The 27644-nt window shown below is 39.8% G+C and overlaps 1 protein-coding gene across 1 annotated transcript in view; it reads left to right on the top strand.

The window, feature by feature from the left end:
• Positions 1-27644, top strand: part of CDK6 (cyclin dependent kinase 6) — a 231218-nt gene that overhangs the window by 63079 nt on the left and 140495 nt on the right. The window contains exon 2 of the mRNA XM_021689616.1: positions 231-366. Coding sequence (XP_021545291.1) covers positions 231-366 — 136 coding nt within the window. The remainder of the gene's footprint in view (positions 1-230; positions 367-27644) is intronic.

The following is a 27644-nucleotide window of genomic DNA, read 5'->3' as shown; positions in this document are numbered from 1 at the left end:
TTTGCTGCTATGGATTTTGTCCTCACTTAATCAAGTGCTTCTCTCCTGAATCTCATATTGCTATTAGAGTATCAGATCCCATTAGGCATCCTTACATATATTATCACTATGATGAACACTGGTATTTTTTTTTCCTATTGTATGATTGAATTGCAGGATATATGTAAGACATACAGGTTACTTCTTTGCTTATTGTCGCCTACTTAATATCTCTTTCTTTTTTCTTTTAGGTTGTTTGATGTATGCACAGTGTCACGGACAGACAGAGAAACCAAACTAACATTAGTGTTTGAACATGTTGATCAAGACTTGACCACTTACTTGGATAAAGTCCCGGAGCCTGGAGTGCCCACTGAAACCATAAAGGTACCAAGAATCATCTTTCTGCTTGATTAAATAGTCACACTATTATAGACCATTAAGCAATCGCATTTCTTACATATGAAAATTGCCAGAGAGGCACCTAGCTGGCTCAGTCAGTAGAGCATGTGACTCTTGATCTCAGGGTCGTGAGTTCAAGGCCCACGTTGGGTGTAGAGCTTACTTAAAATATTGACAGAATTAGAGCTTTTGGAACTCAGTATATAATTAGGTATATCAACTAAGTGAGATGTTCAAAGAATGAGATAAATTCTAGTTCATTAATTTTAGGACTCAGTGAAAAAAACCTTTTTAGTTTTAATACATATTAAAACTACTGAAAAGTATCTATATGTACATTATCTGGCCCTAACTTTAGAAGGTATAGTGTCGTGAATACAGCTCAGTCTTTTTCTGATCATTCACAGACTCTGAGGGACATAATTTGAAACTTCAGGCATAAGCATATTACATATTATAATTGTATACTGACTCCAGGATGTAAATTATACTATGTAAATCTGAAATATGGTTCTTAGGCCCTTCTTTCTCCATTTTTTTTCTCATTCATGAAACACTTACAGGAAGCCACAGTACCCCACTGTCCTAAACCCTTGGGATTCAGGGATGACTTAAGACTCCTTAGAGATCAGCAAGCTAGATGTGCTGGATTGACCAGAGGTCCTTTCTTCCTTTAAATCTAACGGAAAAACCTGCATAGGAAGTTCTGTTGGTCATACTTCTGTTCTGCTTAGTGGAACTTCCCAGTACATCTCTTAGATCAATGAGCATCGCATGCAGGTCTTCATGAAGACCCTTTCTTTCATTTATGTGTTTTAGGTGACTTAACTAAACAGACTCCTTACCTAATCATTCATTGTTTAGAAATGGGTTCTAAAATTCAGCATCATTTTAGATAGGAGGTAGTAGCTGGAAATACTTTATCTTGTCTTTTCGTGATAGCTAGGTGGTGTTTTTAGATACTGACACATTTAGAACTTGACATACTGAATGATTTATTCCTTTGGTTTTAGATTGATAAAGGGTTTATGTTCCCATCTGCCTTCCATAAAAGAATATGATGCTCAGTAGTGCACTCATTTCTTCCTCAGCAGTTTCAGGGACTTGAAGGCCCTTGAAATGTAGGTATTCCTGCGGTGCCTGGGTGGCTCAGTCAGTTAAGTGCCTGATTCTTGATTTCAGCTCAGGTTATGATGTCAGGGTCATGAGATCAAGCCCCGAGTGGGTTCAGCACAGAGTCAGCTTGAGATGATCTCTCTCCCTCTGCCCCTCCCCACCCCCCCGGCTCACGTGCACATGCTCTCTAAATAAATGAATAAAATGTTTTTTAAAAAGTGAATGTAGGGGCGCCTGGGTGGCTCAGATGGTTAAGCGTCTGCCTTCGGCTCAGGTCATGATCCCAGGGTCCTGGGATCGAGTCCCGCATCGGGCTCCCTGCTCAGTGGGAGCCTGCTTCTCCCTCTGCCTCTGCCTCTCTCTCTCTCTCTCTCTCTGACTCTCATGAATAAATAAATAAAAACATTAAAAAAAAAAAGTGAATGTAGGTATTCCTTCTTACCTGTTCTTGGCCCTCTTCTCCTCTGTCCCTGCACCCCTCTTTCCTCTCACTTTCTAGTCCAGTGTGGCTTCAGTTCTCTCCTCTATGAGTTTGTCTGAAACCCCTTGTTCATCCTGCAGGGCATAGCCCCTTCTCATGGACTCTGTCTGCCAAATTAGACTCTTTGTATGATTCATGATTTCCTACCTATGTGGTCCCCCTCCTCAGTGTCATTTCTTTGCCCCCCTCCACCAATAACTATCTGCTGAAATATGAGGCCCACCCCAGATAGCATTTGATCAGCTTTTATAGCTGGATGCAGTCTCATTGGTCTTACAGCGCTGGTTCTACACATCTCCCCCTCTTGGTCCTATTTTCTACCTTTAATTGTGATTATTTATGTCCATATTCATTCATCTTGGTATCCTGACATTCGCTATGCAATGATCTTTACACATAAGTACTCAATAAATAAGACACATTAACAACCTTTCTTCAGATATGATTATTTAAAAATTATTTTTAAATACTTCCAACAGCTTAAATATATACCGTCAGAAACATCATCAGCTTCTTCGGGTGTAGTTAGTTCTAAGTTCAAAATTATTTTGAGGGGAGGGTCATTTTTAAGCAGCAAGACAAGGTAACTGTATATTTATGCCATACGTTACCACCTGCATAGATAACTTGAGCTGCACATTAAATTCTCCTGGCATTAGAGGCTGCTGAGTGGAATCATTTACAAAAGTATCTGTGTAGTTAAAATGGTTGATAAGCCAGAGTGATGCATTGTGCTAAAGTTTGATCAGGCAGGTGTAGAAACGAAGTGGGTTGGGGGGAATTCTTTCTTCTTTCTTTCTTTCTTTTTCTTTCTTTTTTTTTTTTTTTTGAGAGAGAGAGAGGGTGTGGGTGTGGTGGGGTGGGTGCAGAGTGAGAGGGAGAATCTTAAGCAGGCTCTACGCCCCAGTGTGGAGCCCAATGCAGGGCTCAGTCTCTTGACCCTGAGATCATGACCTGAGCCAAAATCTAGAGTTGGATGCTTAACGGACTGAGCCACCCAAGCACCCCAGGTTGGGGGGAATTCTTGAGGGTGGGGGTGCCTGGGTGGCTCAGTCCGTTAAGTATCTGCCTTTGGCTCAGGTCATGATCTTAGGGTCTTGGGATCGAGTTCTGCATAGAGCTCCTTGCCCAGTGGGAGTCTGCTTCTTTCTCCCTCTGCCTGCTTCTCCCCCTGCTTGTGCTTGCTCTTTCTTTCTCTCTCTCTTTGACAAATAAATAAATAAATAAAATCTAAAAAAAAAAAAAGTTGGTATTCAGGATAAACATCTGTTAGTTTCTGGTTAGTTGGGGTTCTGGTTAGTTGGGGTTCTGGTTAATTGAATTTTGTAAGGACTCAGCCAGAAAACAAATATTTTGTTTTTGTATAGGTTTATTTATAGGCAGTCTCAACAACCAGATAACTAGATCAAGAGAGTATTGTTATTATGAGCAACCTACTGGGAGAACAATTGGATTCTTATATAGAATGTTTTGTGTAATAAGAGTTTTTCTGAGTATATTGGTACAAATATTTATTGAATATTTACAGAGTTTTGTGCTTTGGGGAACAGAAAGATGAATTAGTCAAGAAGCTTACTCTCAAGGACCTTAGAAGAGATAAAGTACACCCAGAAGCATGTGGTACACACTTTCTTATGGTTATTTCAATAGTTTAGGGAGTGTTTTCAGGTTAAAAAAAAAAAAACACTTATGAATGAGCACAGTCTACAGCTGATTCTTTGTATTATGGTACCAAAATATTTTCTAAAATGTTCTTCAAAAACACAGATATTAGTACTGACATTGTCTTGCAAGTGTCAGAACATGCCATATTGTAAAATAATTATAAATATGCAAAAAATCTTAACATGAATAGATATAAAACAGAAAAATCAAGAAAAGACCTCCTATGAGATCATTTAAGCTAAGGGAATTTTCCTCAATGCTCTGCCCTCCACCACGTTTTCTGGGGCGCTGTTTACCGGTTACCCACTTAAGTTCAGGATATTCTAGTGCCCGCTCAGGACATAAATTACAGGAGGTGAGCAGAACTTGGGTAAAACTGGAATGCTCCATGGTCTCTGAGTAGGTATGACAGAGGTAAAATCTTTTTGTTTAGTATTTTCATCAACATGTTTATTAGAAAAGAACCCAGGGGGCGCCTGGGTGGCTCAGTCGTTAAGCGTCTGCCTTCAGCTCAGGTCATGATCCCGGGGTCCTGGGATCGAGCCCCGCATCGGGCTCCCTGCTCCACGGGAAGCCTGCTTCTCCCTCTCTCATTTCCCCTGCTTGTGTTCCCTCTCTCACTGTGTCTCTCTCTGTCAAATAAATAAATAAAATCTTAAAAAAAAAAAAAAAAAAAGAACCCAGAATGGGCTTATTTGATCTGCTTGTTACATAGATCACGTAACAATTTTTCAAATTCTTTTAAATACCATTTGTTATTTTTAAAAAAATTAGAAAAGCACCCTGAAGCCCTAAGTATTTGTGAAGGTTGATGGTCGGGTGAACTCACTGGGAGAAGCCTGCGATTACTGCGTGGTATTCATGTCAGGCTTTGATTAAGTAAGTGTGAAGTATGGTATAGGCCTGAACGGGAAATTGCCATTGAGAGGCTCATGAGAATAAAATAAAATCACGGGTGGTTCCTTCCAACATTTTAAAATACACCTTACTCGGGCGCCTGGGTGGCTCAGTCGTTAAGCGTCTGCCTTCGGCTCAGGTCATGATCCCAGGGTCCTGGGATCGAGCCCCGCATCAGACTCCCTGCTCTGCGGGAAGCCTGCTTCTGCCTCTCCCACTCCCCCTGCTTGTGTTCCCTCTCTCGCTGTGTCTCTCTCTGTCAAATAAATAAATAAAATCTTTAAAAAAAAATAAAATAAAATACACCTTACTCTAAAAATATAAATAAATAAACACATCTACATCTTTTTTTTTTAAGATTTTTTTTTTAAAGATTTTATTTATTTATTTGAGAGAGAGAGAATGAGAGAGAGCCCATGAGGGGGGGAGGGTCAGAGGGAGAAGCAGACTCCCCGCCGAGCAGGGAGCCCGATGCGGGACTCGATCCCGGGACTCCAGGATCATGACCCGAGCCGAAGGCAGTCGCCCAACCAACTGAGCCACCCAGGCGCCCCTTACCTTCAATCAGAAAAAGACATATAACACAATCTTTAAAAATGGTGGAAGATGTGAATAGGCACTTCACAAAAGAGGAAATCCAAATGTCCAGGAGCTTACGAAAAGGTGCTTACCCTTTTTTTTTTTTTTAAGATTTTATTTATTTATTTGAGAGAGCGAGCGCAAGAGGGGGTAGGGTTAGAGGGAGAAGCAGACTCCCCGCTGAGCAGGGAGCCCGATGCGGGACTCGATCCCGGGACTCCGGGATCGTGACCTGAGCCGAAGGCAGTCGCTTAACCAACTGAGCCACCCAGGCGTCCCACATGTCTACATCTAATGCATACTTCATCTCAAGGTCTTCGTCACCTCTTCTTGACATTGTAAGGCACATCCGTTGGTGTTGATAATGACATTTGTTTAGAGAAGCCTGCTGACTGCTGTACTTGGAAGTCAACAGATACTCACATTTTGCCTCATAGACTTATCTAGTATCTAGTTTTCCTCTAATTCAGAATGTTATCTTTCAGTTTACTTGATTGTGGGCAAATTCAGTGCCATCTTTATTTTTCTTTGAGATGTGACATTGTCTTCTGGGACTTCCACGCTTTAACTTATGAGACAATTGACACCTTAATGATTGGCTTTTTTTTTTTTTTTTTTTTTAGGGTTCATGATAAATTTAGAGTTTCTGTGCTTAATATAGCACTTTTTATTTATGAGGGCTTTATGGGAAAAGGGGGCTTCCAGATTTTTTTTCTCTTTCATGCCTTTATCTGCCGCCCTATGAGAGGGAATCAGAAAGAACCTATAAATAAAATCTGTCTCCTTGTTCCTTAAGGAGGTTTATAGGGTTTTAAAATGAAATGCCCTGTTTTACTGAACTACTCATTTGGTACTTAGGCTTGCCTATAATGGTACGGTGTATTTGCTAGTATATGACCTGGCTTCTCAACATCTTATAAACTCCCTCTTGAGAACCTAATATCTTTCTTTGGACGTTCTGTGCATATGACATGTTTGATGAAATTGGCAGTATAATTTCACAAGTTAGAAATTCAAGGCACTGAAAGATCAGTCAGAAGAGATCAGCTGCCTCTCCAAAATAGGACAGGGTTCTTTTAGTTCAGGACCATATGGCCCCTTTGTATGACTCAATCTTGGAATAAAAATTACATTTTACGTATGTATTTCTGTGATAAATGAATTCTATAGGGCTTGAGAAGGCCAAAAAGCTCAAGGTTTATGTGTCTGTGTGGGTCATTTTCCCTGTGAATTAGATTTCATTTTATCTTCAATTGAATGTTTCTTACAGATTTCTGTTGGTTGTAATCTTTTCACTAGGAGATAAAATATACTATTAGATTTATTTTACAAAACCCAGACTTCAGAGACTGACACACACTCTTAATAGCACCTGTTTTCTGCCTCTGGGAAATGTCTGTTTTCATGAATAATATCTGCTTGCAGTAAACAGTGGCTCTGGTGTCAGTATGGGATGCCCAGGGCTGATTCATCTTTCTCCATCTGACATAATGCAAAGTGACTGATGGGTCCCCCTCCACTGCAAATGAGGAAGAGTCTCCCAGACCCTTCTCTCCTCTCACCCCTAAAGGAATCGAGCCATTACCCCCTCTCAGCTCCTGGTGGTCTCTACTTTGCCTGAATTATGAGCAGGTGATTTGTCTCATCTTTGCAGGACACAGAGCAAATTAACATGAAAATATCGCTTCTCAGAAAACAAGGCAGGCTTGAATGCCCTGTCGCTGCTGGTCATTAGCCATCTGCCACCGACACTCATACTCTGTTTATCACATTTGAAATTCAGAGCAGATGTTGCATAATAAGGTGATCCCAAAAACAAGGCAAGAAATTCAAAGAACACATACTCCACAATAACGATAAGGATCCTGGAAGGACATTTTTTTTCCATCTAATATCATGGCTGGACTAATTGAATAGACCATGTTTTTAAAAACACACATGCACACACACATCTGTCCTTGTGTTTAATGCTGCTTTTTGTAGTAACATGAAGTAATTTCAAAAGAAAACGCATATGTGAAAGATGCCTGAGAGGACTGTTTAATAAAATTAATTTTAATAAGCAAAGTACAGTGTCGTAATAACACTAGTTCTGGGGCAAAGGACCTCATAGGTCAGTCATGCCAGTGTTGACCTTTACTCTAGGATGGGCCTCAGCTTAGAGCAGTTTAACTTAAAGAGTTCACTCCTACGGTACGGTTGGATCACTTGGGTTCATTGCTCACCAGTGCTGTTGCCCAGACAGTAGATTTTCTTCTTAGTACTCAGGATCCTGTGTTCCCTATACCCTTTCCCTCCACTCCTCCGCCCACCATCACTGTCACCACACCCCCACTTGCCGCTTAACCAGCTGAGCCACCGAGGCGCCCTTTCCTGGTTCTGCATAGCTCTGCACCAGCGCTCTCTTCTGTCCCTGGCTTTGGGCTCTCTCCAGCCTGTGTCCTAGGAGTCTTCCGTTTTAGTTCCGCTACCTTTCCACATTGATGTAATACTCTGCGGGATCCGCCGTTACAGTGTTTTGTCTAATCCATGTATGCACATTCTAGACCCTTATTATGCCTTACAAGAAGCACAGCATTCAGGGTGCCTGGGTGGCTCAGTTGGTTAGGCGTCCAGCTCTTTTTTTTTTTTCTTTTTAAGAATTCCCCATTTTTTCTTTTTTTTTTTAAAGATTTTCTTTATTTATTTGACAGACAGAGACACAGCGAGAGAGGAAGCACAAGCAGGGGGAGTGGGAGAGGGAGAAGCAGGCTTCCTGCCGAGCAGGGAGCCCGATGCGGGGCTCGATCCCAGGACCCTGGGATCATGACCTGAGCTGAAGGCAGACGCTTAACGACTGAGCCACCCAGGCACCCCAAGCGTCCAACTCTTGATTTTGGCTCAGGTCATGATCTCAGGGTTATGGGATGGAGCCCTGTGTGGGGCTTCTCGATCAGTAGGAGTCTGCTTGATATTCTCTCTCTCCCTCTGCCCCTCCCCTGTGCTCACTCTCGCTCTCTCTCGCTCGCTCACTCACTCTCTCTCTTTCTCTCTCTAAAATAAATAAATAAATCTTTAGGGGCACATGAGTGGCTCAGTCGTTGGGCATCTGCCTTCGGCTCAGGTCATGATCCCGGCGTCCTGGGATCGAGCCCCGCATCGGGCTTCCTCCTTGGCGGGAAGCCTGCTTCTCCCTCTCCCACTCCCCCTGCTTGTGTTCCCTCTCTCGCTGTGTCTCTCTCTGTCAAATAAATAAAATCTTTAATAAATAAATAAATAAATATTTTTTTAAAAAAAGGCACGTCATTCATGGTGTATTTAAACCATTGTGCTTGGAGGCATTCTATTTTTTTTTTTAAAGCAGGCATCTGGACTTGCCATCAGGAATGCATCCTAGATTATAGTTTTTTCCTATGGAAAGTCAGCTTCAAATATAGTCTTTTGACTTAACAGAAGTGTTTTCCCCACACAGACCACACCCTTCCCTATGTATGTGCTCTCCCGACACAGACACACACAACTGGGAGGGAATATCTTTAAGAGGAACATCAGCTACCTTGCTCTGAGGAAGAGTTAAGTGGCCAGCAGAGTAGCACCCGCAGTTGGCCATCGACCTCCAGTAGGAGAGATCGTCAGAAGGAAGTGAGTCAGCCCTGAGTTTTCCCCAAATTTTGAGGGAAATATAGAGTGTATGAGCTATAAGTGTGTGGTAACTTCCAATGAATCAAGAAACTTCTTCACGGAGAACATATTTAGATAATCTAGATTTTGAGGACTCCCCCAGAAAGAAATCCTTAGGCAGTTTCCCAAGCCCTGGAGTAGCTGAAAACAGGAGAAAAAGAACAGAATTATGCAAGTACATGATTATCTACAAGTATGTAATAACAAACTATAACAGTTATTTAGTGGTTTGGATTTTTTTTTTCCTAACAGGAAATAGGGGTTAAAAAAAAAAAAAAAAAAGCTAGTGTCTTTCTAAAGGTACTGTAAGACTGACTCACTTAAAATAAATACTGACTCACTAAAATAAGCAAATGACACTTTCATCAAGCTAATAACAGGTAAGTTGGAATCGCTTTAGAAAATGTTGCTTCACCTTAGGCATTGAATCTGTTTATAGAGCCCATTAAAAAGTTGCAGGCTCTGTATACCCAGTGTGTATCACCATGGTGACCCATAGCAGAGGGATGCTCTGCATAGAGGAGGGATATTCCTCATCTAAATTTAGCATGTGCCTAAGTTCCCTGGTTATAGTCTTTTTGCTGGCTCTCTTCCTCTAAATGTTGGAACATTCAAGGCTTCACCCTCAGCCCTCTTTTCTTCGTTTCTATACTTTCTGGCCAGGTGATGTCATTCAATCCACAATCTTCAGGTATCATATATCCTCCAGACTGACTTCCCCCCCCCCATGCTCTAAATGCACCATATGATATCTCATAGCCAAAACATTGCCCAAGGATCCTCTTCCCAGTTGAAGCCTTCCCCAGTGGCCCCCATTGTTTGAGCCCTAAACCTAGGCATTATTCTTGGTTTCTTGCTTTCCTTCACAGTCTTCATCCAGTCCATTAGCAAGGACTTTTGGCTTTATCCCCCAAAGATATCCCCAGCCCAACTACTTTTCAGTATCTTTATTGCTAAAGCTCTAGTCTAACCCATCAAACCAGCTTCCTAACCCAATATGCTGTCTTCCATTCCTGCCCCTTTATCGATCATCCTCAGTGTAACAACCAGAGGGACCTTACTAAAAAACATAAGTCAAAGTGTTACTCCCCTATTGAAAACTCTTCTCCAGTGGTTTCCTGTGACCTGTAGAATAAAATCAAAAGTCCTACATGATCTAGGGCTCTTTCTAACTACACCCTCCAAATTCCAATCTGCCTCCACCCTTCTGGTTCACTGTTCTTTGGCCACACTTGCTTTCTTTCTGTTCTTCCGCCATGCTTCCAGCTCAGAGTGTATGTACTGACTGTTCGTGCTGTTTGGAATGTTCCACGCCTCTCCCTCCCACATGGTTCTGTTTTATCTTCTTCATAACACTGAGCTGAAATTATCTCATTCATTTTTTATATGTGTTTGTCTTTCCCAACTAGAAGGTAAGAGCTTTGAAGTCAGGACTCTAGCTTATTGCACTTACCCAGTGTTAGCATACTGTCTAGAATGTAAGGGACACTCAATAAACATATGTTGGTCACTATACTAACGTGCTTACCTCACTAATCCTCTAACTAATTCTGAAATGTAGGAATCATTTAACCCATTGTACAAGTGAGTAAATTGTATTTTTTCAAGGATAGATTTTATATGTAAATATGCATACACACATACATAGGACATCAGTACATGCACTTTGTGCTTTCACATTCAACTCTTTATGATGGGCAGGGGCGTTACGATTATCCACATTGTAACTAAGGATTTGCTTCATTGGCTTAGTTTAGATGTAGTCTAAAACCAATAACTGATCTCCGCTAGAACTATAAAATATTTTTTCTGTTCATATAGTACTAACTTAACAAAATTCCAGAAATTATCGTCTTTCAATGTTGGATTCTAAGGATGGGAAACCAAATCCAATGAAGAGAATGATGGATGTGATGAATCGCAGACCCTATTCTCATCTCCCAGGGATATATATCTAAAAGATAATTCAGTAGTTACACATTTTTTAAAATTTGAAGCTAAGTTTGCTGTAAAGATATATTCAGGATCATGTGCAAAGTTCCTCCCTATCCCCACCAGGAGAAGTAGCAGCTTTGAAGTTAAGTTACTTTACAAAATCTAATTGGAAATACTCTCCTGTGTTTATTCATTTGCATTTTTATCCTTCTTATCCAAAAATTGCAGATACTCATATGCATTGTGGAGTTTGGAAGTTAAGAAAGCACCATTCTGCTAGAGCGATTGCTTAACAATTTACAATCAGTGCATTTTAAATTAGTGAAAGGCATATAAAGATGGTATCTATCAGTTATCTAAGATGGTATTTTATTCCTCATTCCTAAGCAAGGTGGAAAGGACTAATCAATCCTTTCATTGCAGTTAAGAAAATCATTCTTGGTTCTGGTAAATATTTGTTAAATGAATAATGCTTTCACAAACACTTGTGTAATGAACCCTTGAAAACCTGATAGTGGCGGTCATAAGAATCAAATACTTCCAGTATATGAAATATTGTTGCGATTCCTCTCGTTCTGCTTTTCCTCTTTCTCATCATTCTCAAAGAGCAAAATTCTCCAAAAAGTTCGACTCCAGTAGAATATCAAATGAGGAGAGTTTGACCTGAATTTGGACTTCTGTATCTAAATCAGGGCCTGATGGCCAAGCATCTGGATACTGTGACACTTGAAGTCTCAGGAAGTGAAAGATAATTCCTTGAATATTAGAAATAATCAAGTATAAATCTAATCTCTAAAAATTCTCGCTACTACCATACAATGGTAAGCTTAATTTAGATGCCTGGAAAATAGACTAAACCCAACAAAATTTGCAGAACATGAGTTCTCTCTAATAAAGGGTTAATGAAGTTAAGTAAACATGATGCTCTGTTTCTCCAAGTGTGGTCATGAATCACCCACATAACTGCTTGCCTCAGGTGCACACTATATCAAAACTAATGAAGTACTGTATGGAGCCTAACATAATAAAAAAAATAAAAATAAAAGAAATATAAATAAACAAACAAACAAATAAATAAAAACAGTAGTCCTGCCCTAACCAGTTCCTCTAGTAAGTACCCTCTGGTGATGCTTATAGACACTGCAGTTTAAAAAAATACTCTCCTTCAGTGTGACGTATGACAAGACTGGAATGGGGAATGGAATACATTCTGAGATGACTCAAACCTCTGGAATATTTGCTTGCTGTGCCTGGGTAACCCCAGCCACAAGAAGGTTCAAATCTAAGCCCAGGTGAAGTCAGGTGTGGCATTTTAACTAAAGTCACCCATACATACAACACCTGCTTAATAATACCGAGGTTTTAGGAGTGTCTGGGTGGCTCAGTTGGTTAAGCATCTGCCTTCGGCTCAGGTCATGATCTCAGGGTCCTGAGGTTGAGCCCCACATCGGGGTCCCTGCTTCTCCCTCTCCCTCTGCTGCTCCCCCTGCTCGGGCTCGCTCTCGCGCTCGCTCTCTTTCTCTCTGTCAAATAAATAAATAAAATCTTTTAAAAAAAAGGGGCGCCTGGGTGGCTCAGTTGGTTAAGCAACTGCCTTCGGCTCAGGTCATGATCCCGGAGTCCCGGGATCGAGTCCCGCATCGGGCTCCCTGCTCGGCAGGGAGTCTGCTTCTCCCTCTGACCCTCCTCCCTCTCATGCTCTCTGTCTCTCATTCTCTCTCTCGCAAATAAATAAAATCTTTAAAAAAAAAAAAAATCTTTAAAAAAAAAAACCAGTGTGCCTGGGTGGCTCAGTTGGTTAAGCGACTGCCTTCGGCTCAGGTCATGATCCTGGAGTCCCAGGATCGAGTCCCGCATCGGGCTCCCTGCTCGGCAGGGAGTCTGCTTCTCTCTCTGAACCTCCCTCCTCTCATGCTCTCTATCTCATTCTCTCTCTCAAATAAATAAAAAAAAAACCAAAACACCGAGGTTTTATTCCTTAAGATGTTCTCTTGGCAAATGCTAACTCGCTAATAAAAATTAAAAAGAAAACACTTAGGAATATGAGAATTCTAACTAGAAATTCTTAAGCCACCCTAAAATCTTATTCTTTAAAAAAAATTGTTCATGACACATCATGATTTGACCTTTGAAAGATGCTTTTTGTTTTATTTCGCTTATGTTTTCACAGTTGTCTGTGGTCTTGAATTAATAAACTGTTACCAGACTTGCAAGTGTGTAACTGGTTCAGAACTCTTAACCGTGTTTTATAGATAAGGAACCAAAGCCATGTGAAAGTTAGGTGGATGATAGCTTTTTTAGCACAGACAGCAGTGCCAGACATAGTATTCAGGTACTTCCTTTGAGGCACATGTATTAGAAGCAATGAGTGCTCACAAAATTCTTCCAGTTATCATTATAAGCTTTTTTTTTTTAAAGATTTATTTGAGAGAGAAAGAGAGGGTACATGAGCAGGGGTGGGGGACAAAGGGAAGTGGAAAGAGGGAATCTCCAGCAGACTCCCCACTGAGCACAGAGCCGACGCGGGGCTCGATCCCAGAACCCTGAGATCATGTCATTATAAGCTTTTAACAAATATAAGCTGGTAGCTTTGTTGATTTTTATATTTACCATTGCTCTCTGCTGTCCCTAACCATACTTGTTCATTTTTCCTTTCTTGGACAAAACCAAAGAAATATTTATCATTCTATTCTAGTATAGTCATACCACTTTTAGATTGGAAAGCTAAAATAGAACATAGCAGGAAATTGGGGACCACAGGGCACAGGAGGTTTCACTATGAATTAAGTTTGGGAACTGTGACATTACAGGTTAATTAAGTCTACATTGAGCAATCAGATTTTGATTGATCTGGAAACAGTTATCCTCAGTTTAAGATGTTCTTTGGATATGGTTAGTATGGAATGAACACTTGAAGTGCTCCTTGTTGACATTTTAATATCACTTATATATGATGTTTTAATGTTCAAATCTGGGACTGAGAAATTCACATCACCCATAGCTGAAGACCTGAAGTGTCTGTTGAGACTAATTTGGTGTAAAGGCCATAGGCAAGGGCCCCGCTTCCCTCTGCCCCCTCCTGTGAAAATATATTCCTGTCAGCAGGATGGAGCACAAGAAAGGGAAGAAATAAGATGATGGTAACGAAAGGAGAATTAATTGAATAGGTCTCAGGGAAAAAGAAGAAATTTATAACCCACAATAACCCCCCCAAAAGTAGTTTTTTAAAAAGCATGTGATTACGTATAAATATCTGAAACATTACATTATTCTTATTCCCAATCACAGCAATTTATCTTGTAAACCTAATTAGTTCTTTAATATTTTCAACCAGATTTAAAGGATTGGTTGATTCATGTCTTCAGTGCAAAAACTATATGAATGCCAGTAAATGACATAGAAGGACAAAAATATCGGTTAAGTTTTGTCTTTAACATCATCCGTTCTAAATGTGGCAACTGTACTAATGGCCCTTGACGTGCATCTCATCATTGCTGTTCAGGCCTTGATTGAAAGCACTTAGGAACTGGAAGAAAGTGAAATATAAATTACATTAGAATGAATTAAAGAAAAGAGTTGCATTTTGGTATCCTCCCAAGCAGAGAGATTTATGAAAGCATCACCCACTGAGAGAAAGGACTTCTTTCCTTTTCTGTTTCAATTCTACCATCACTTTCACCAACAAGGTTTCTCAGGACCTTCTTACTTTATTTATCACTGAGTTCCATAATTAACATATGGTTCATGTTATTGATTTCTCAGGTTTCAAAGTAAAATAAATTGAGCTTTCTTCCACATTTAGAATATACAGTTTTTTTAGGGAACTCTAAACAAAGACACGCATTATTTGTAAGTCAGACAGCAGCTGCCAGAAAACAGAAAATTAGGAATGGAGTCATGGGTGAAATAATGGAGATACTGTTCAGAGGTAACCCTTTGTACAGCAGGAAATTTTCCTTAGGAAAGAGACAGCTGAGTTTGCTTGTAAATTTTGCTAGAAACAGGCATGATTTAGTAACATTTAGTGCTGGTTAGGAGGCTGAAGACAGCACTTTCAGCTTTGGATACCAAGCAAGTGCCCTCTTTTATGGTTTTGTATAAAGTCTAATAAACAGTTTATAGTTTAAAAAGGCATATGTGTATGGGGGGGGTCACTATTAATTTTTTTAATGAATAGAATAACGTATAAGCAAATATCAGATCTGGGAGTAGAGTTTTCTAAGCAAAGCACTAGATATTATAACAAAGGAAACAATTCATGGATTAGACTATAAAAATTTTAAACTTAAATTATTATAAATAAAACTAAAAGGCAAATAAAATATTTATAAAAATGTGACAAGTTTAGTATCCTTAACATATAAAAAGCTTTTATAATCTAATAAGAATTTACCTAGTTTAGATATGGAGAAGGAATATGCACAGAGTCATGAAGAAATACATCTACACAGAATGGATGAAACATAGGGGAAATACTCAACCTTACAAATAATCAGAGAAATACACATGAAAAAGGAGGATTACTAAGATTAAATAAATTATGAAAATTCATCTACAATGATTTTTGCAAAAAAAAATCATATTTTTGAAGAATAATTGCCCAAAGAAAGACAAGCTCCAAACTGTTTATATAATATCCTAAGTTTGAAGTCCATCTCAGGTACATGTATAGAAAACTAGAAGGAAACATACTAAAATACTAATAATAGTGTATATCTCTGTGGAGGTATTACGGGTTGTTTATATTTATGGTCTAAAATGAGCATGTACTATTACTACACGAAGCCATATGAATTGCCAGTAGTCGACTGCTTTGCCCTACAAAAACAGTAATTCCATATGATTCAACCTAATATTCTTATAATCCAACAAGGGTGTTTTTTTATGGGGAAATACCCTCTCTTACAGAGGAGTTTAAGTTCTTACATCTGAATCTTTTCTTTATAGCCCAACATAAGAATAGCAACATAGTATCATTTCCTTTGCTGTTAGGCAACACAATAAGACCAATTTTGTAAAATAATCAGTGTATATACATTAAAAGCATTTAGTACATGCCTGTTGATGCTGATATTGATAAAATGACAAGCATTGAAAGAGTAGAAAAAAATGATAGGTTTTCTAATAAGACTTACTGACACCATTGTTGTCTCCTTTAATCTTACTGTCATTTTACCATTAAATAGTATAATTGGGCTATGGAGGAATTTCACTTGATTGTAAATGGAGGTAATTACTACTGAGTAGTAAACTCTATAGAATGAAGTTACAAGTCTGTCTGTACTACGGTGGCAGGCATAGGTGTGGGTTTCTTTAATGCACACTGGATGTTTTCACTATTTTTTACCTAAAATCAACTTTTCATTCTCTTGTTAAAATGAGCTCATAACATTTAACATTGTATAGTTAAGCAAAGACTTTTTTGGACATTTGTGTTTATTCTGTACCTGCTTTAAAAAAAAAAAAAAGTAACGTTTCTTTCAAACCCTGGATTGGCCTGTACAAGGAGATTACCCAGAAATAGATATTATGAATGCAAAATTAATTTAATCAAGGGTTGTCAGATGTCTTTCCAATTTTTCCTGAAGTAAGATATTTGAGACTCGAAGTGCTAACCCTGATCTTTGGAACACACATTTGCCCTTAGAGTAACATGAATGACACTTAAGACAACCTGTATTTCTTCAAAGTTAAAGGGGGGAAAGTGATGCCAAATAGAATTTGGGTGTATGTTTATTATTTTCTAAATTTTGGGCAGGGGGGGAGGGGGTCTTCCTTTAAAGTCTGTCATCCTTTTCCATTGTACTCCTTTTGAACATATGAAGATGAAAATAGACCAGTACCTGCAGCTTTGGTAGTCCCCTTGTTGGGTTTAGAAAAGTGGCATCACCAAGCAAGCTATTCAAACTAGCTTTATCCCAGCCTGAATCATCTGTACAGTAGGTAAAATTGCTGTGTTCAGCTGAGCCCTGTGAGCCATAAGCCATCAAAGGCAAATATTCTCAAGGTAGAGGCAACACACCCTTGATAGTAACCTAAAGCATCGATTGCACAGGAGAGAGCCTCATTTCACTGGGCTAGAAACCACTAGTTCTCTTTCCTCTAGTCAAAATAACAAAGTTCTAGCCTCTGGTGATTGATGAGCATGTTGCCAGGGGAAATGGACTGGAAAATCATCGCCTTGTCTTTTACTTGCCACAGGAAAGCCATAACAGAGATCTCTATTCTTCTTGTTCTGATAAGAGGCCTAACGAAGCATCCAGAAGGGCTGGGAAGCCTGGAAATGTTATATCCAGCCGCTTGCTGGATTGCCTTTTAAAATACGGTTCGTAGTTCCCTAACTCATAAATCAAACGTGTGTGCAGGTGGATAGCCTTTAACAAGCTGTGCAACTTGTTGACCACTACAATGTGGCATTTGAGCTGAGAGAGACTATTTTAATAAGTACAGGTATCCCCTGTTTAACTTAAAAATATGCATTTCTAGAACATGTCTCTGTAATGAAATTATACATGCAGAGTTCTTTTACTCCTTCTGGCATTGTTAAATTGGGTATTTATAGTCTGGAAAAACTTGGGAGTTCAGAAATGTAAGCTGGAGCTAAATTCATAAATGCAAATAATAGTTAATGGGAAATGAGGTGAGACACACCCCCCAAAGCACCCCTCTTGACAGAGCCTTTGGTGGGAGGCTGCAGAGCTGCAGCAGAGCCTGTGGGCATCACACCTCAAGCTCAGGATTTCACCTGCACATTTCACCTGTAATATTTGCAGAATTGATTCTGAGAGATTCCAATTCATACCATCCAGTTGTCACATAAGAGAGAATGTCTGAAGTTGAATGGGATTCCTATCTATTAACATTTCCACATGGATCTTGGCCATAATGACCTGTTATTTAGAGAGTATGTTCTCAGCATCCCTTGGTTTCAGAATGTTTGAATTTTCATTAAAATACTACTTTGTCTGGTCACCTGGGTGGCTCAGTCGGTTGGGCGTCTGCCTTTGGCTCAGGTCATGATCTCGGGGTCCTGGGATCGAGCCCCACATTGGGCTCCCTGCTCACGGGGAACCTGCTTCTCCCTCTCCTCCCTGCTTGTGCTCTCTCGCTCTCTCTCTCAAATAAATAAATCAAATCTTTAAAAAAAAATACTACTTTGTGATCAGAAAGCAGGGGTCCTTAAAGACTATGCTGGCAATGACTGTTTCAAAAAGGTTCAGTATAATACTACAGGGGTGCCTGGGTGGCGCAGTTGGTTAAGCGTTTGACTTGGTTTGACTTGGTTTGTCTTGATTTCGGCCCAAGTCATGATCTCAGGGTCCTGAGATCGAGCCCTGCATTGGGCTCTGTGCTCAGAGGGGAATCTGCTTACCCCTCTTCTCTGCTCCTCCCTCCTGCTCTCTCTCTCTCAAATAAGTAAATCTTCCCCAAATTAAAAGGCTCGGTAGAGTACTATGTAGTTCATTATATAGCATTATGTAGTATGTTTTAGAAATATGTTTAAGAAATTAGCATTTCCATTTCCATAACCTCTTGCTCTGTGTTTTTTCCAGACCTACGGTCCAGTTCTGAGTTAGAAACATTTTATACCTTTCCTAAATGCAGTAGATCTCTCACACATTATATTTACAGAAATAACAGCCCGTCCACTATTTGGTGAAGGGCGGCCATGCATACTATTTCATTCTCTCTCTGGTCTTGTGCTTCTTGTCAGGGTGAGTTGGAGAATTTTATTAATTCCATTTACTGGTGGAAAGATAGAATGACTGTTCCCTGCAACTAACTCTTTTGGCCAAAGAATGACCATCGTGAGGCCACCACTCTCACGTTGGCTTTGAGAGGTGCCCTCAGAAGCGGATGCACACGTCCTCGCATTCTGCAGGGTCCGCTCGGTAATGCCATAGGTTATTGTGTTCTCTTCCCCCTTTATTCCCCGCCTCCCCCCGCCCCCCACCAAAAAATGCGAGGCCTGTCTAACTTACACCAAAATCTGCACATTGTTCATTTGCTGGATCCCCTGGTTGCTGTGAGTGTTCCTCAGTTTCTCAGAAACTGGCTACATCTTGACATCATCCAGGACACTTTAAAACTTTGGATGGAAGAAAAAAGAGAGTTGAATAGATTCTTGTTTTTATGAGAGTATCCACTACTTCAGAGCACCAAAATTTCACTCCATGCCATGTCCAGACACAAAATTGAGGAGCCTCTTTGTTGTGCCTTTTTGAAATGCCCTTAGGGCTTCCCAAGTTTGTTAAAAAACACGAAGCAGTACAGTTTTCCTATTACAGTTTTCCTATTACAGCTTTCCGTGTTTCTCCCTAAACTTGACTTTTTGAGTTGTACCCAAGATCATGGTTAGGTGACTTTTCTACCATGCTTGCTTTTGTTTTTGTTTTTTAATTTATGAGCCTTTATTTGTTTGAGCCGAAATCAGCAGGGCCTAATCTCTAACAGAGCCACCATTTTAAGTGACCACCGGCAGAGTCTGATTTCTGATTCTATTAAGAGGAGAAAGTGGATCTTGCCAAGGTTGGGGCAGATTCCCCAACCTTGTAAAACGTTGCAGACAAATAGTGGCTTGAACTCGAGATTCTTTTGTGTGTGTGCTTGTATGTGTGAGAAAGAGTGAAAGAGACCCCCGGGCATAGAATTTTTAAACTGGACAGCACCATGGTAGTTAGCTAGAGGCAAGAGATATCCTGTTAGCTCCTAGGACTTCCTGGAAGCTGCCTGCTGGAAAAGCCTCCTTGGAGATGATTCTCCGTGGCTTGCCTTTGCCCGAATGATGTTCCTGCCCCAAACCTGAGAAGGCCTGAGGAGAGGAATACTTCTTCCATCTAAAGTACTTTTGTTTGCACCTGGGAGTCTTGCGGTTTGTCACTCAGGAAAATAAGGCGGCATATGAACTCCCGGCAAGTGCTACGTCCGTCCTTGGTTGGAAGCGGTTTGTAAAGCGTTTTCTTCCGGGGTTGTGCGTGCTCCGTTGCTGCCGTTCCTGTCATCACTGACCAGCTGGCTGGTTGGTGAATAGAGCTGTGGGCCCCTCGCCATGTTTCATGTGAGGTCTTGGCTGGGTGGCAAACAGGCAGCCTGTAGTCAGTGTCAGCAATTCAAGAGGAATTGGCACAGCAGTGTCCCCATTAATTTCTGCTTGTCACATACTGTCATGCAAGTTACACCAGAGAGGAAATGACCGTTAAAAAAAAAAAAAAAAGGTACCCTTGGGGCACTGGGTCCCCTCCAGACGTTCCCCGAGGTTAAACAAGTGGATACAATTAGCTCTACACAGACAGCTGCAGGGACGGGAAAGCCTAGAAGTGGGCCCCACAGCAGTGTGTCTTTCCTGTTAGCAAGAAGTGTCAGCTATCAACATCTGCCAGATTTTAACCCTTCAAAGGGACCGGTAAATTAAGGGGAGCTATTATCCCACGCTCGGCTGATCATTATCAATCATAATGCCTTGGGAAATTACCACAGCGCTGCTGCCTTGGTGGCAGGTTTTGTCCTTCGGGGAGCGTTTTTTATGCTTTCGCCGGGAGCAGAGGGGAGTGGTGGAGGCAAGGAGGGTGAGGGGAAACTGGCCCTTTAATCGTGGGTAATTTACTGCCCCAGGGAAGGGGGCTGGAGGGCAATAAACTCCTCTTCGGTTCAAACCCAAGTCGTTAAAATTGGTGGGCTCCAGACAGCTTCCATTTCCAAAGAGATCCATCTTGCCGACTGACTTTTGTCAAGCCGACTTCACCAAGAGCTATGGCGGCTATGAGAACACAGACCAGCACTTGGGTGAACGAGAGCCAGTTTTAGAGGAGGAGGGCCGTCCAAGATGAGCAAAGAAAACTCTGAGATAAATTAGAAGCTTCCAAAAACTGTTTTTATTTTTTGAAAGATTGAAATGCTTAAGGTGTGAGTCCTGACTGACCTTTGTAAGCACATACTTTGCATTGGGGTAGATTTTTTTTTCCCCCCACAAAAATCGGATTGCCGTTATGGAAGGATGGATAATGAGATGGTTCCATGTGGAACTGTGTTTGTTCAAATTTATTTGTCTGAACTCATCATTAGAAGTGGTTTAGAGAAAAATAGAGAATGTTTATTATAGTTTTTAACCTCCAACAGGTACTGAGTTCATATTTGTGTCCTTGGAATGTTTCTCTTCTGAAAAGATACCGTTTTGCTCGAGGGGGATGAGTGTTTATCAGACAGGTGTTCTGAAAGTGATCGGCAGTGATGATCGTACGACTAGGAGCTGAGGGTTGCCTGTGTGATTGCACTGAGGACAAGCCATTGGAGGGAATAATCACACTTTGGATTTCACGGAGTTCTTACTTAATGTTACTGAGGAAAATTCTGGCACCATTTAACATAATTTTAAGTGAGGGCTAGAGGCAACCAGTAGGATGACTGAGTCGAAGTAACACTGTGTCATGGTATCTGGACTTCATCTCTTTGCTCTGGAGAAGAAGAGGTAGCATGATTACCAAGGGCAACTTGGAGATAGTGTCACTGATTAATGTTAGAGCTGTTCCAATTCTATCGCATCATCTAGTTGAAGACCCTCATTTTATAGATTGAAAAACAAGCTCAGATTGGTTAGGGACTTATCTGAGATCTCACAGTGAAGCAGAGAGAACTCAAGTCTCTCCTGCCCAGGTAAACTGTTCATATCGTTCCATAGGCTGACTCAGTACACCACCAGGAGTCCTGGCCAATCTCAGCCGCAACAGAGGGGTCCCCCTGCCCTGTTGACAGCAGGGAGTAGGAGGGAACCACAAATCTGGGGTAGAGGTGACAGTCTTCAGTAAAGCCACAGTCAACTTCTGCCATGATGTCAGGCTGACATGTGATGTACCCATTTTAAGTTGGCCCTGTTGGAGCAAGAGATACTAATTTTAAAAGATAGTCTTCCTGTCCAATTTTAAATGTATCTAGTAACACATGAAAAATATTTCTTAATTTTAATGTCAAAATATTATATAGACAGGGAAATTTGCCTCTTTAGGTATTCATAATATTTTACATACTAGATTGCAAAGGAGAATCAGTGAAGTATATATAAATGTGAGTTCATGTGAATATATGTTCAGTCCCTAACTATGGGGTCTCTTCCTGTCTTGTAGATGGGTAGACTATATGTGAGTTTTTCTGTTATTCATGTTATTGAACTCTGATTTTAGGGATAATCGGTAATTAACTTCTGCTTGAGCTTAGGTGAATATTGAAGCATATAATTTAATAAGCTAATAAATGTCACATTTTGATGTTCAGAAATGGATTTATTCACTATAAAGGAGATTTTTATTTCAGTTAAAAAGGAAAATAGGAACTAAATTATACTTCTTCATGTTTATTTTATTATTTTTTAAAGATTTTATTTATTTATCTGACAGAGAAAGCACAAGCTCAGGGGGAGCGGCAGGCAGAGGGAGGTGAAAAAGCAAGCTCCCCACTTCGCAGAGAGCCCGACGTGGGGCTCAATCCCAGGACTCTGGGATCATGACCTGAGCCAAAGGCAGACGCTTAACCAGCTGAGCCACCCATCTGCCCTTACTTACTCATGTTTAAATAGCATTGCTTTGTCAAAACTGTTTCTTAGGCCTGATTTCAGGATCTGTCATATAATGTCAGGCTTTAATTAAAGCCCATACCTGAAGATTATGTAGGCTCCAGAGGGAATACCAGATGATTGGAAACAGGATAGTAGAGAAAATACCAATTTAGTGAACAATGATGAGCCAATTTGACAAAAAAAAAAAAAAACACTGGATTGAATTTCATGGGAAGTCACCGAATCATTACTAACTCCCGTGGTATGCAGAATCATAACACCAATCATGATGAACCACTTTGGTAGTCATGTGTCCGTAATATGTAATTCCATAAAAATTCTCTGTGTTTTGGAATTAATTAATAGTGCTATATTTTAAAAAATGGCAAATTTCATTGAAAACACTTACATTTACTTGTCAACCAAGAACTTGAAAATCTTTCCTAGTATTCATTAAAATTATAATTACCGAGTTCTCACGGGAAAAAGTAGTTTCTCATTTTAAGTTCTAACATTTTGACAGGATTTGGTATAGCGTTTCGTTTCACTTCTAGTCCTAATGATTCACTGCATTCTATTCCCCAGAACTTATCCCCTGTTCACCCTCAGCCTTCTCTCTCATGTTAAACACAAGCCTAGGGAATCAATAAGCATGACTATTTTCATGAACAGTTGAAGAGTTCAGTAATGCCATTGGAAGACATTAGCTAGTCTGCAGATTTAAGGAGAATTAATATTTCCTGTACATTTATATCTTAATTGGGTTTGGCTTTTTAAAAGGATTAAATTCTGGAGGAAGCTTCTCGAAACTGAGCCTGTGACATTCTCGTGCAGTTGAGAAGTAGCACTGTCCTCGTTTTACAGATGGAGGCAGTTGGCACAACCAGCTAATTAATGACTTGCCCAAGTTCACACAAGTAAAAAGCCAGGAGCTAGATTTGTGACTCTTGCACAATCCACTAGACGGTTTTCATCTAAGTCACCATAGTAGAATTAAATATAATTTATATGGCTTTGTCAGTGCTATTTAATGAGTAAGTCCTATTTACATAAATGTTTTAGTATTTCTATACCCTCCGGGTCATTAAGGCAATTTATTTTTATAATTTTAATTATTATAAGCCTCTAAGTATATAAAATAAATTCAGAAAGAAAATGAAGACAGATACATTTAATTTTATTATTATTATTAAGCCCCATGGTGTCAGTGATGGGATTCCAAAATAAAAGCTTTTCAATAGACCCTGGCTGTTCATTTCATAGATTATGTTTTGTTTAACACCTCTAAAATTAGATGCAGAGTTAAGGAGAATATCCTCTTATTTCTGCAGATTTACTTTTAAACCATTAAGGAATACATAGCATGTTTTCAGAGATACAGCTTGTTTCTTTAACATAAGAATCCTGTAAAAAGTTAGCAGAACTGCCTACGTGATCACTACTTTTATGATGTTTCCTCAGAAATCTGTCAATTGTCACTCGTTCCTGGTTGCTGTTGCCATACGGTTGTCCCAGAGAAAAGAGTCCCCATGAGGATAATCTCTAGTGAAGTTCTCTTCTCTCCGGTGAAAGGATCCTTTTTTTTTTTTTTTTTTTTTTTCTTTTCAATTCCGGGAGAATGACAGGCAAATTTTAACACAGTTGTGAATTAGAGCCCAGCTTAGTTCAAGACAAAAATGTATCCCATTCCCACTCCTTTTCTCCTTAAAATATCAGTCATAATCTAATATCTGAGAAAGAAGATTCATTATCACCTGAAGACTTCTTAGCAGTTTTTCTTGTGTAACTTAGTATTTAATGCTTTTACTTGAGAACAAATGAAGATTGTGAGAGACCACTGAAAATAGAGTCTTAGTATTCTGAAGGAATGATTGTATTGCATTGTTCCCCCAAGCAGTTCAGAAACCACTCCTGGGATTTCTTTGTTTACTTTGTCTTGTAGATATTAGAATCTGTGTCTACTTCCTTTGTTAGAAATAGGAAGGCCTCCCAGGCTGTAATTTTTACTATCAACTTTTGTAAGGAGCAAATACAGTGCCCCTATAGAAGATAGATATTATAGTTGTTTAGCTAGTAATCCAAAATTTAGGAATTATTTTAATAAGCAAAATCTTTCATTAAATATCAGTACGTCCTTTTTTAAAAACCTTAATTTATGCCAGGTAAATTCTTATATGGTGACAGCTGCACTAAACCAAAGCTCACCTTGTAAAAATCTATTAGAATGTGCTTGAAATTTCCATTGCAAATATAACAGGACAGATTTTCCCAAAGGCAGCAATCTAGTTGGTCCGTCAGGTCCCCGAAGGCGACTAGAATGTTAAAAGGCCCACCTTCTACCACGTGACATAAATCCACTTCTTTGTTCTACTTTTCTTCAGAAATGGTTTGTTGCAGTATGGATCTGTCATCGTGACTCTGTGTTACTCTTTACAGAGGGTGTACGTACAGACCAGTACCATCTTACTCTTCCTTGTAATTTTCTAAATATGATATAGTACCAACTCAACTTGAAATCTCAAGAAGTTGACCCAAGTTTATCTAGTAGGATCTGTCAATTAAAAGTGTCAACAAAACTGGAGGAATCATTTTAAATCTACTCAGGAGGGTGTTTTTAGAGGGTTGAAGACATCACTTGTCCACAAATTAGTGAAATTTTAAAAATTTTCAAAATTGGAAAATGCCGTGGAATGTATATAGCCCAGTTTCCACACAGTACATTTAAGGAAATGAGGCCCACAGTAGTAGGGTGAGCTGCCCAAAGTCATGTAGTTAGAACTGGTGCTAGAACAGTAACTCAAGTCCTAGTATTATAGTCTGGTGGACTTCCCAAAGGCTATATAAATGTGGTTTTGAAATAATGCAATATATGTTAAGAAAAAAAAAGAAGAAGAAGAAGGTAGCAGGAGGGGAAGAATGAAGCGGGGTAAATCGGAGGGAGAGACGAACCATGAGAGACGATGGACTCTGAAAAACAAACTGAGGGTTCCAGAGGGGAGGGGGGTGGGAGGATGGGTTAGCCTGGTGGTGGGTATTGAGGAGGGCACGTTCTGCATGGAGCACTGGGTGTTATGCACAGACAATGAATCATGGAACACTACATCTAAAACTAATGATGTAATGTATGGGGATTAACATAAGAATTAAAAAAACAGATGAAAATAAATAAATGTGGTTTTGTTCTCATTTATATAGAAATATTTGCTAAATAAAGACCTATGCTGGAAACATCCTGTTACTGGTTTGAATGAGTTACCATACTTACTTGCACCTTCTTCTAAAAACAATATTAGTTTGAATTTTGCCCTTATTTTTACTGAGCTGACATCAGAATGTGTAATGTTTCCTTTGCTAGAACTTTGATTCTTAACATTTTATTCTCTTCAACTAGAGCCTCATTCCAAATGTGCTTCTTTTTGTCCATGAAGAGTTGTAATGATTTCTGTATTACCTATTACATTTCAGTCATGCTCAGGCAGAAGTTATTTCTTAACTCTTTTTCTGGTAGCTTCTAGCACAGCTGCTGGCATATTTGCCAAATAAGGATATATGTCAAATTAACACATGGCTTTTATTCAATTCAGTGAACATTTATTGTGCATCTTCTATATGCGAAGCACTGTGCCATCAAAGGACTAGAGATGTCTGAATTAAGTAAAGCAGAATGCCTTCAAAAACTCACAGGGTGCCCAGGACAAGTGTTGCCAAGCATCAGACATTCCCAATGGCATACATAAAAGCGGGAAAGGAAGTGCAGTAGAAGCTAAAATGTTTGAAAATGCACACATCGGGGCGCCTGAGTGGCTGAGTCAGTTAAGCGTCCGACTCTTGGTTTCAGCTCAGGTCATGATCTCAGGGTTGTGAGATCGAGCCCCATGTCAGGCTCAGTGCAGTCTGCTTGTCCCTCTCCCTCTGTTCCTCTCTCTCTCTAATAACTAAATATAATCTTTTAAAAAAATGCACATGTGGTTAAAGGAATGAAAATTTAGCACGCCTACCAAGAAGAATTTCTGGTTTCATCTTTGGACGCTGACATATATCTTATTTCTCAGTTGACCTTTTTTCTTTTTAACCTTTGTTAAAGACATGTTTATTACAGCTCTTTCTAAAGGCTTCACTGCATACATTATGGAATTTGTATCACTTCCATTCTTTGAAAAACACTGTGCTGTTTTTCAAAGCTGCAGGTAGCTTGTTAGAATCCATTGACTTTAAGTTGCAAAAATCACCTTGCAAACTTTGCATTAACATTCATTAATTCTACAGGTGTGGATGGGGAAGTGTAGGGGAGGGGAGTAGAAGTAGTTATATATTTTTGCCTTCTATGGAGTCTCAGGAAGCAATGCCTCAACTAGATTTGGGGAAGTACTGCAATACTTGAAGGTCTTAAGGCCCAGGAGACACCACTTATTTCATTTTATTTATTGGATATGGAGAAAGAGAGTCCCATGGCAACAAGATGGTTTCTGGCCATGTGACCTGAGCAAGTCACTTAACTTCTCCAAGCCTCGGTTTTCATATCTATAAACAAGGATTAAAATGTGCAAATCAAATTAGTTACAAATGTATAAAATACTTTTAAAGGGTGCAACCTCTTACTCATAGAAAGGATGGTGATTGCTCACCTAGGTACTTTGTAGTTATCTGCATGTACTTTTCAAACATAGAGGCCCAGACAGATCATAGCACTATGCCAAGATCTGACTAGTGATGACAGTGGCTTATCTAAAATACCAAGTAGATGATGAATGGAGGCCTTGATGGCCCACAAAGATCACTTGATCTATTTGGTGTCCCTAATGGTCTTTCCTCCTTCTGGTTTGGGCCTTCATTGACTATGAAATGCCTTTTTGCATGTCCTTCCATCTATTTCTTGCTGCTACTATAACAGTTACCTCCTGAATTACTATTAAAAAAAAAATCTTCAGATTCTCTGGAATATTAAATCCTATAAACTTTAATCTCTGAAATTTCTAAGTATAGAGCACACAATGTGCCATCATGATTCTAGGGAGTTGGTTTTAAGAGTTTTCCCTTGTGTTCTGGCACACCTAAAAAGTAAAGGCCTGAGAATAGTATATTTAACATCTGTGCATTTTCCCTCAATTTTTAATTATGTTTTCCTGATGGCAGCTGACCAAATTGAAATGTGGGTACCTGGGTGGCTCAGTCGGTTGGGCATCCAACTCTTGGTTTTGGCTCAAGTCATGATCTCCCGGTCGTGTGATCGAGCCCCACATCGGGCTTTGTGCTCCGTGCTCAGTGTGGAGTCTGCTTCCGATTGCCGTTCCCACCCCTTCTGCTCCTCCCCCTGCTCACTCACTCTCTCTCTCAAATAAATAAATAAAACCTTTAAAAAAATAAAATATTCTAATATTTGATGTA

This window comes from Neomonachus schauinslandi, chromosome 12 (assembly GCF_002201575.2).
Source record: "Neomonachus schauinslandi chromosome 12, ASM220157v2, whole genome shotgun sequence".
NCBI classification, from domain to species: Eukaryota; Metazoa; Chordata; class Mammalia; order Carnivora; family Phocidae; genus Neomonachus; species Neomonachus schauinslandi.
Note: the sequence above shows the minus strand (reverse complement) of the source record. Positions and strands in the feature narration are given on the sequence as shown.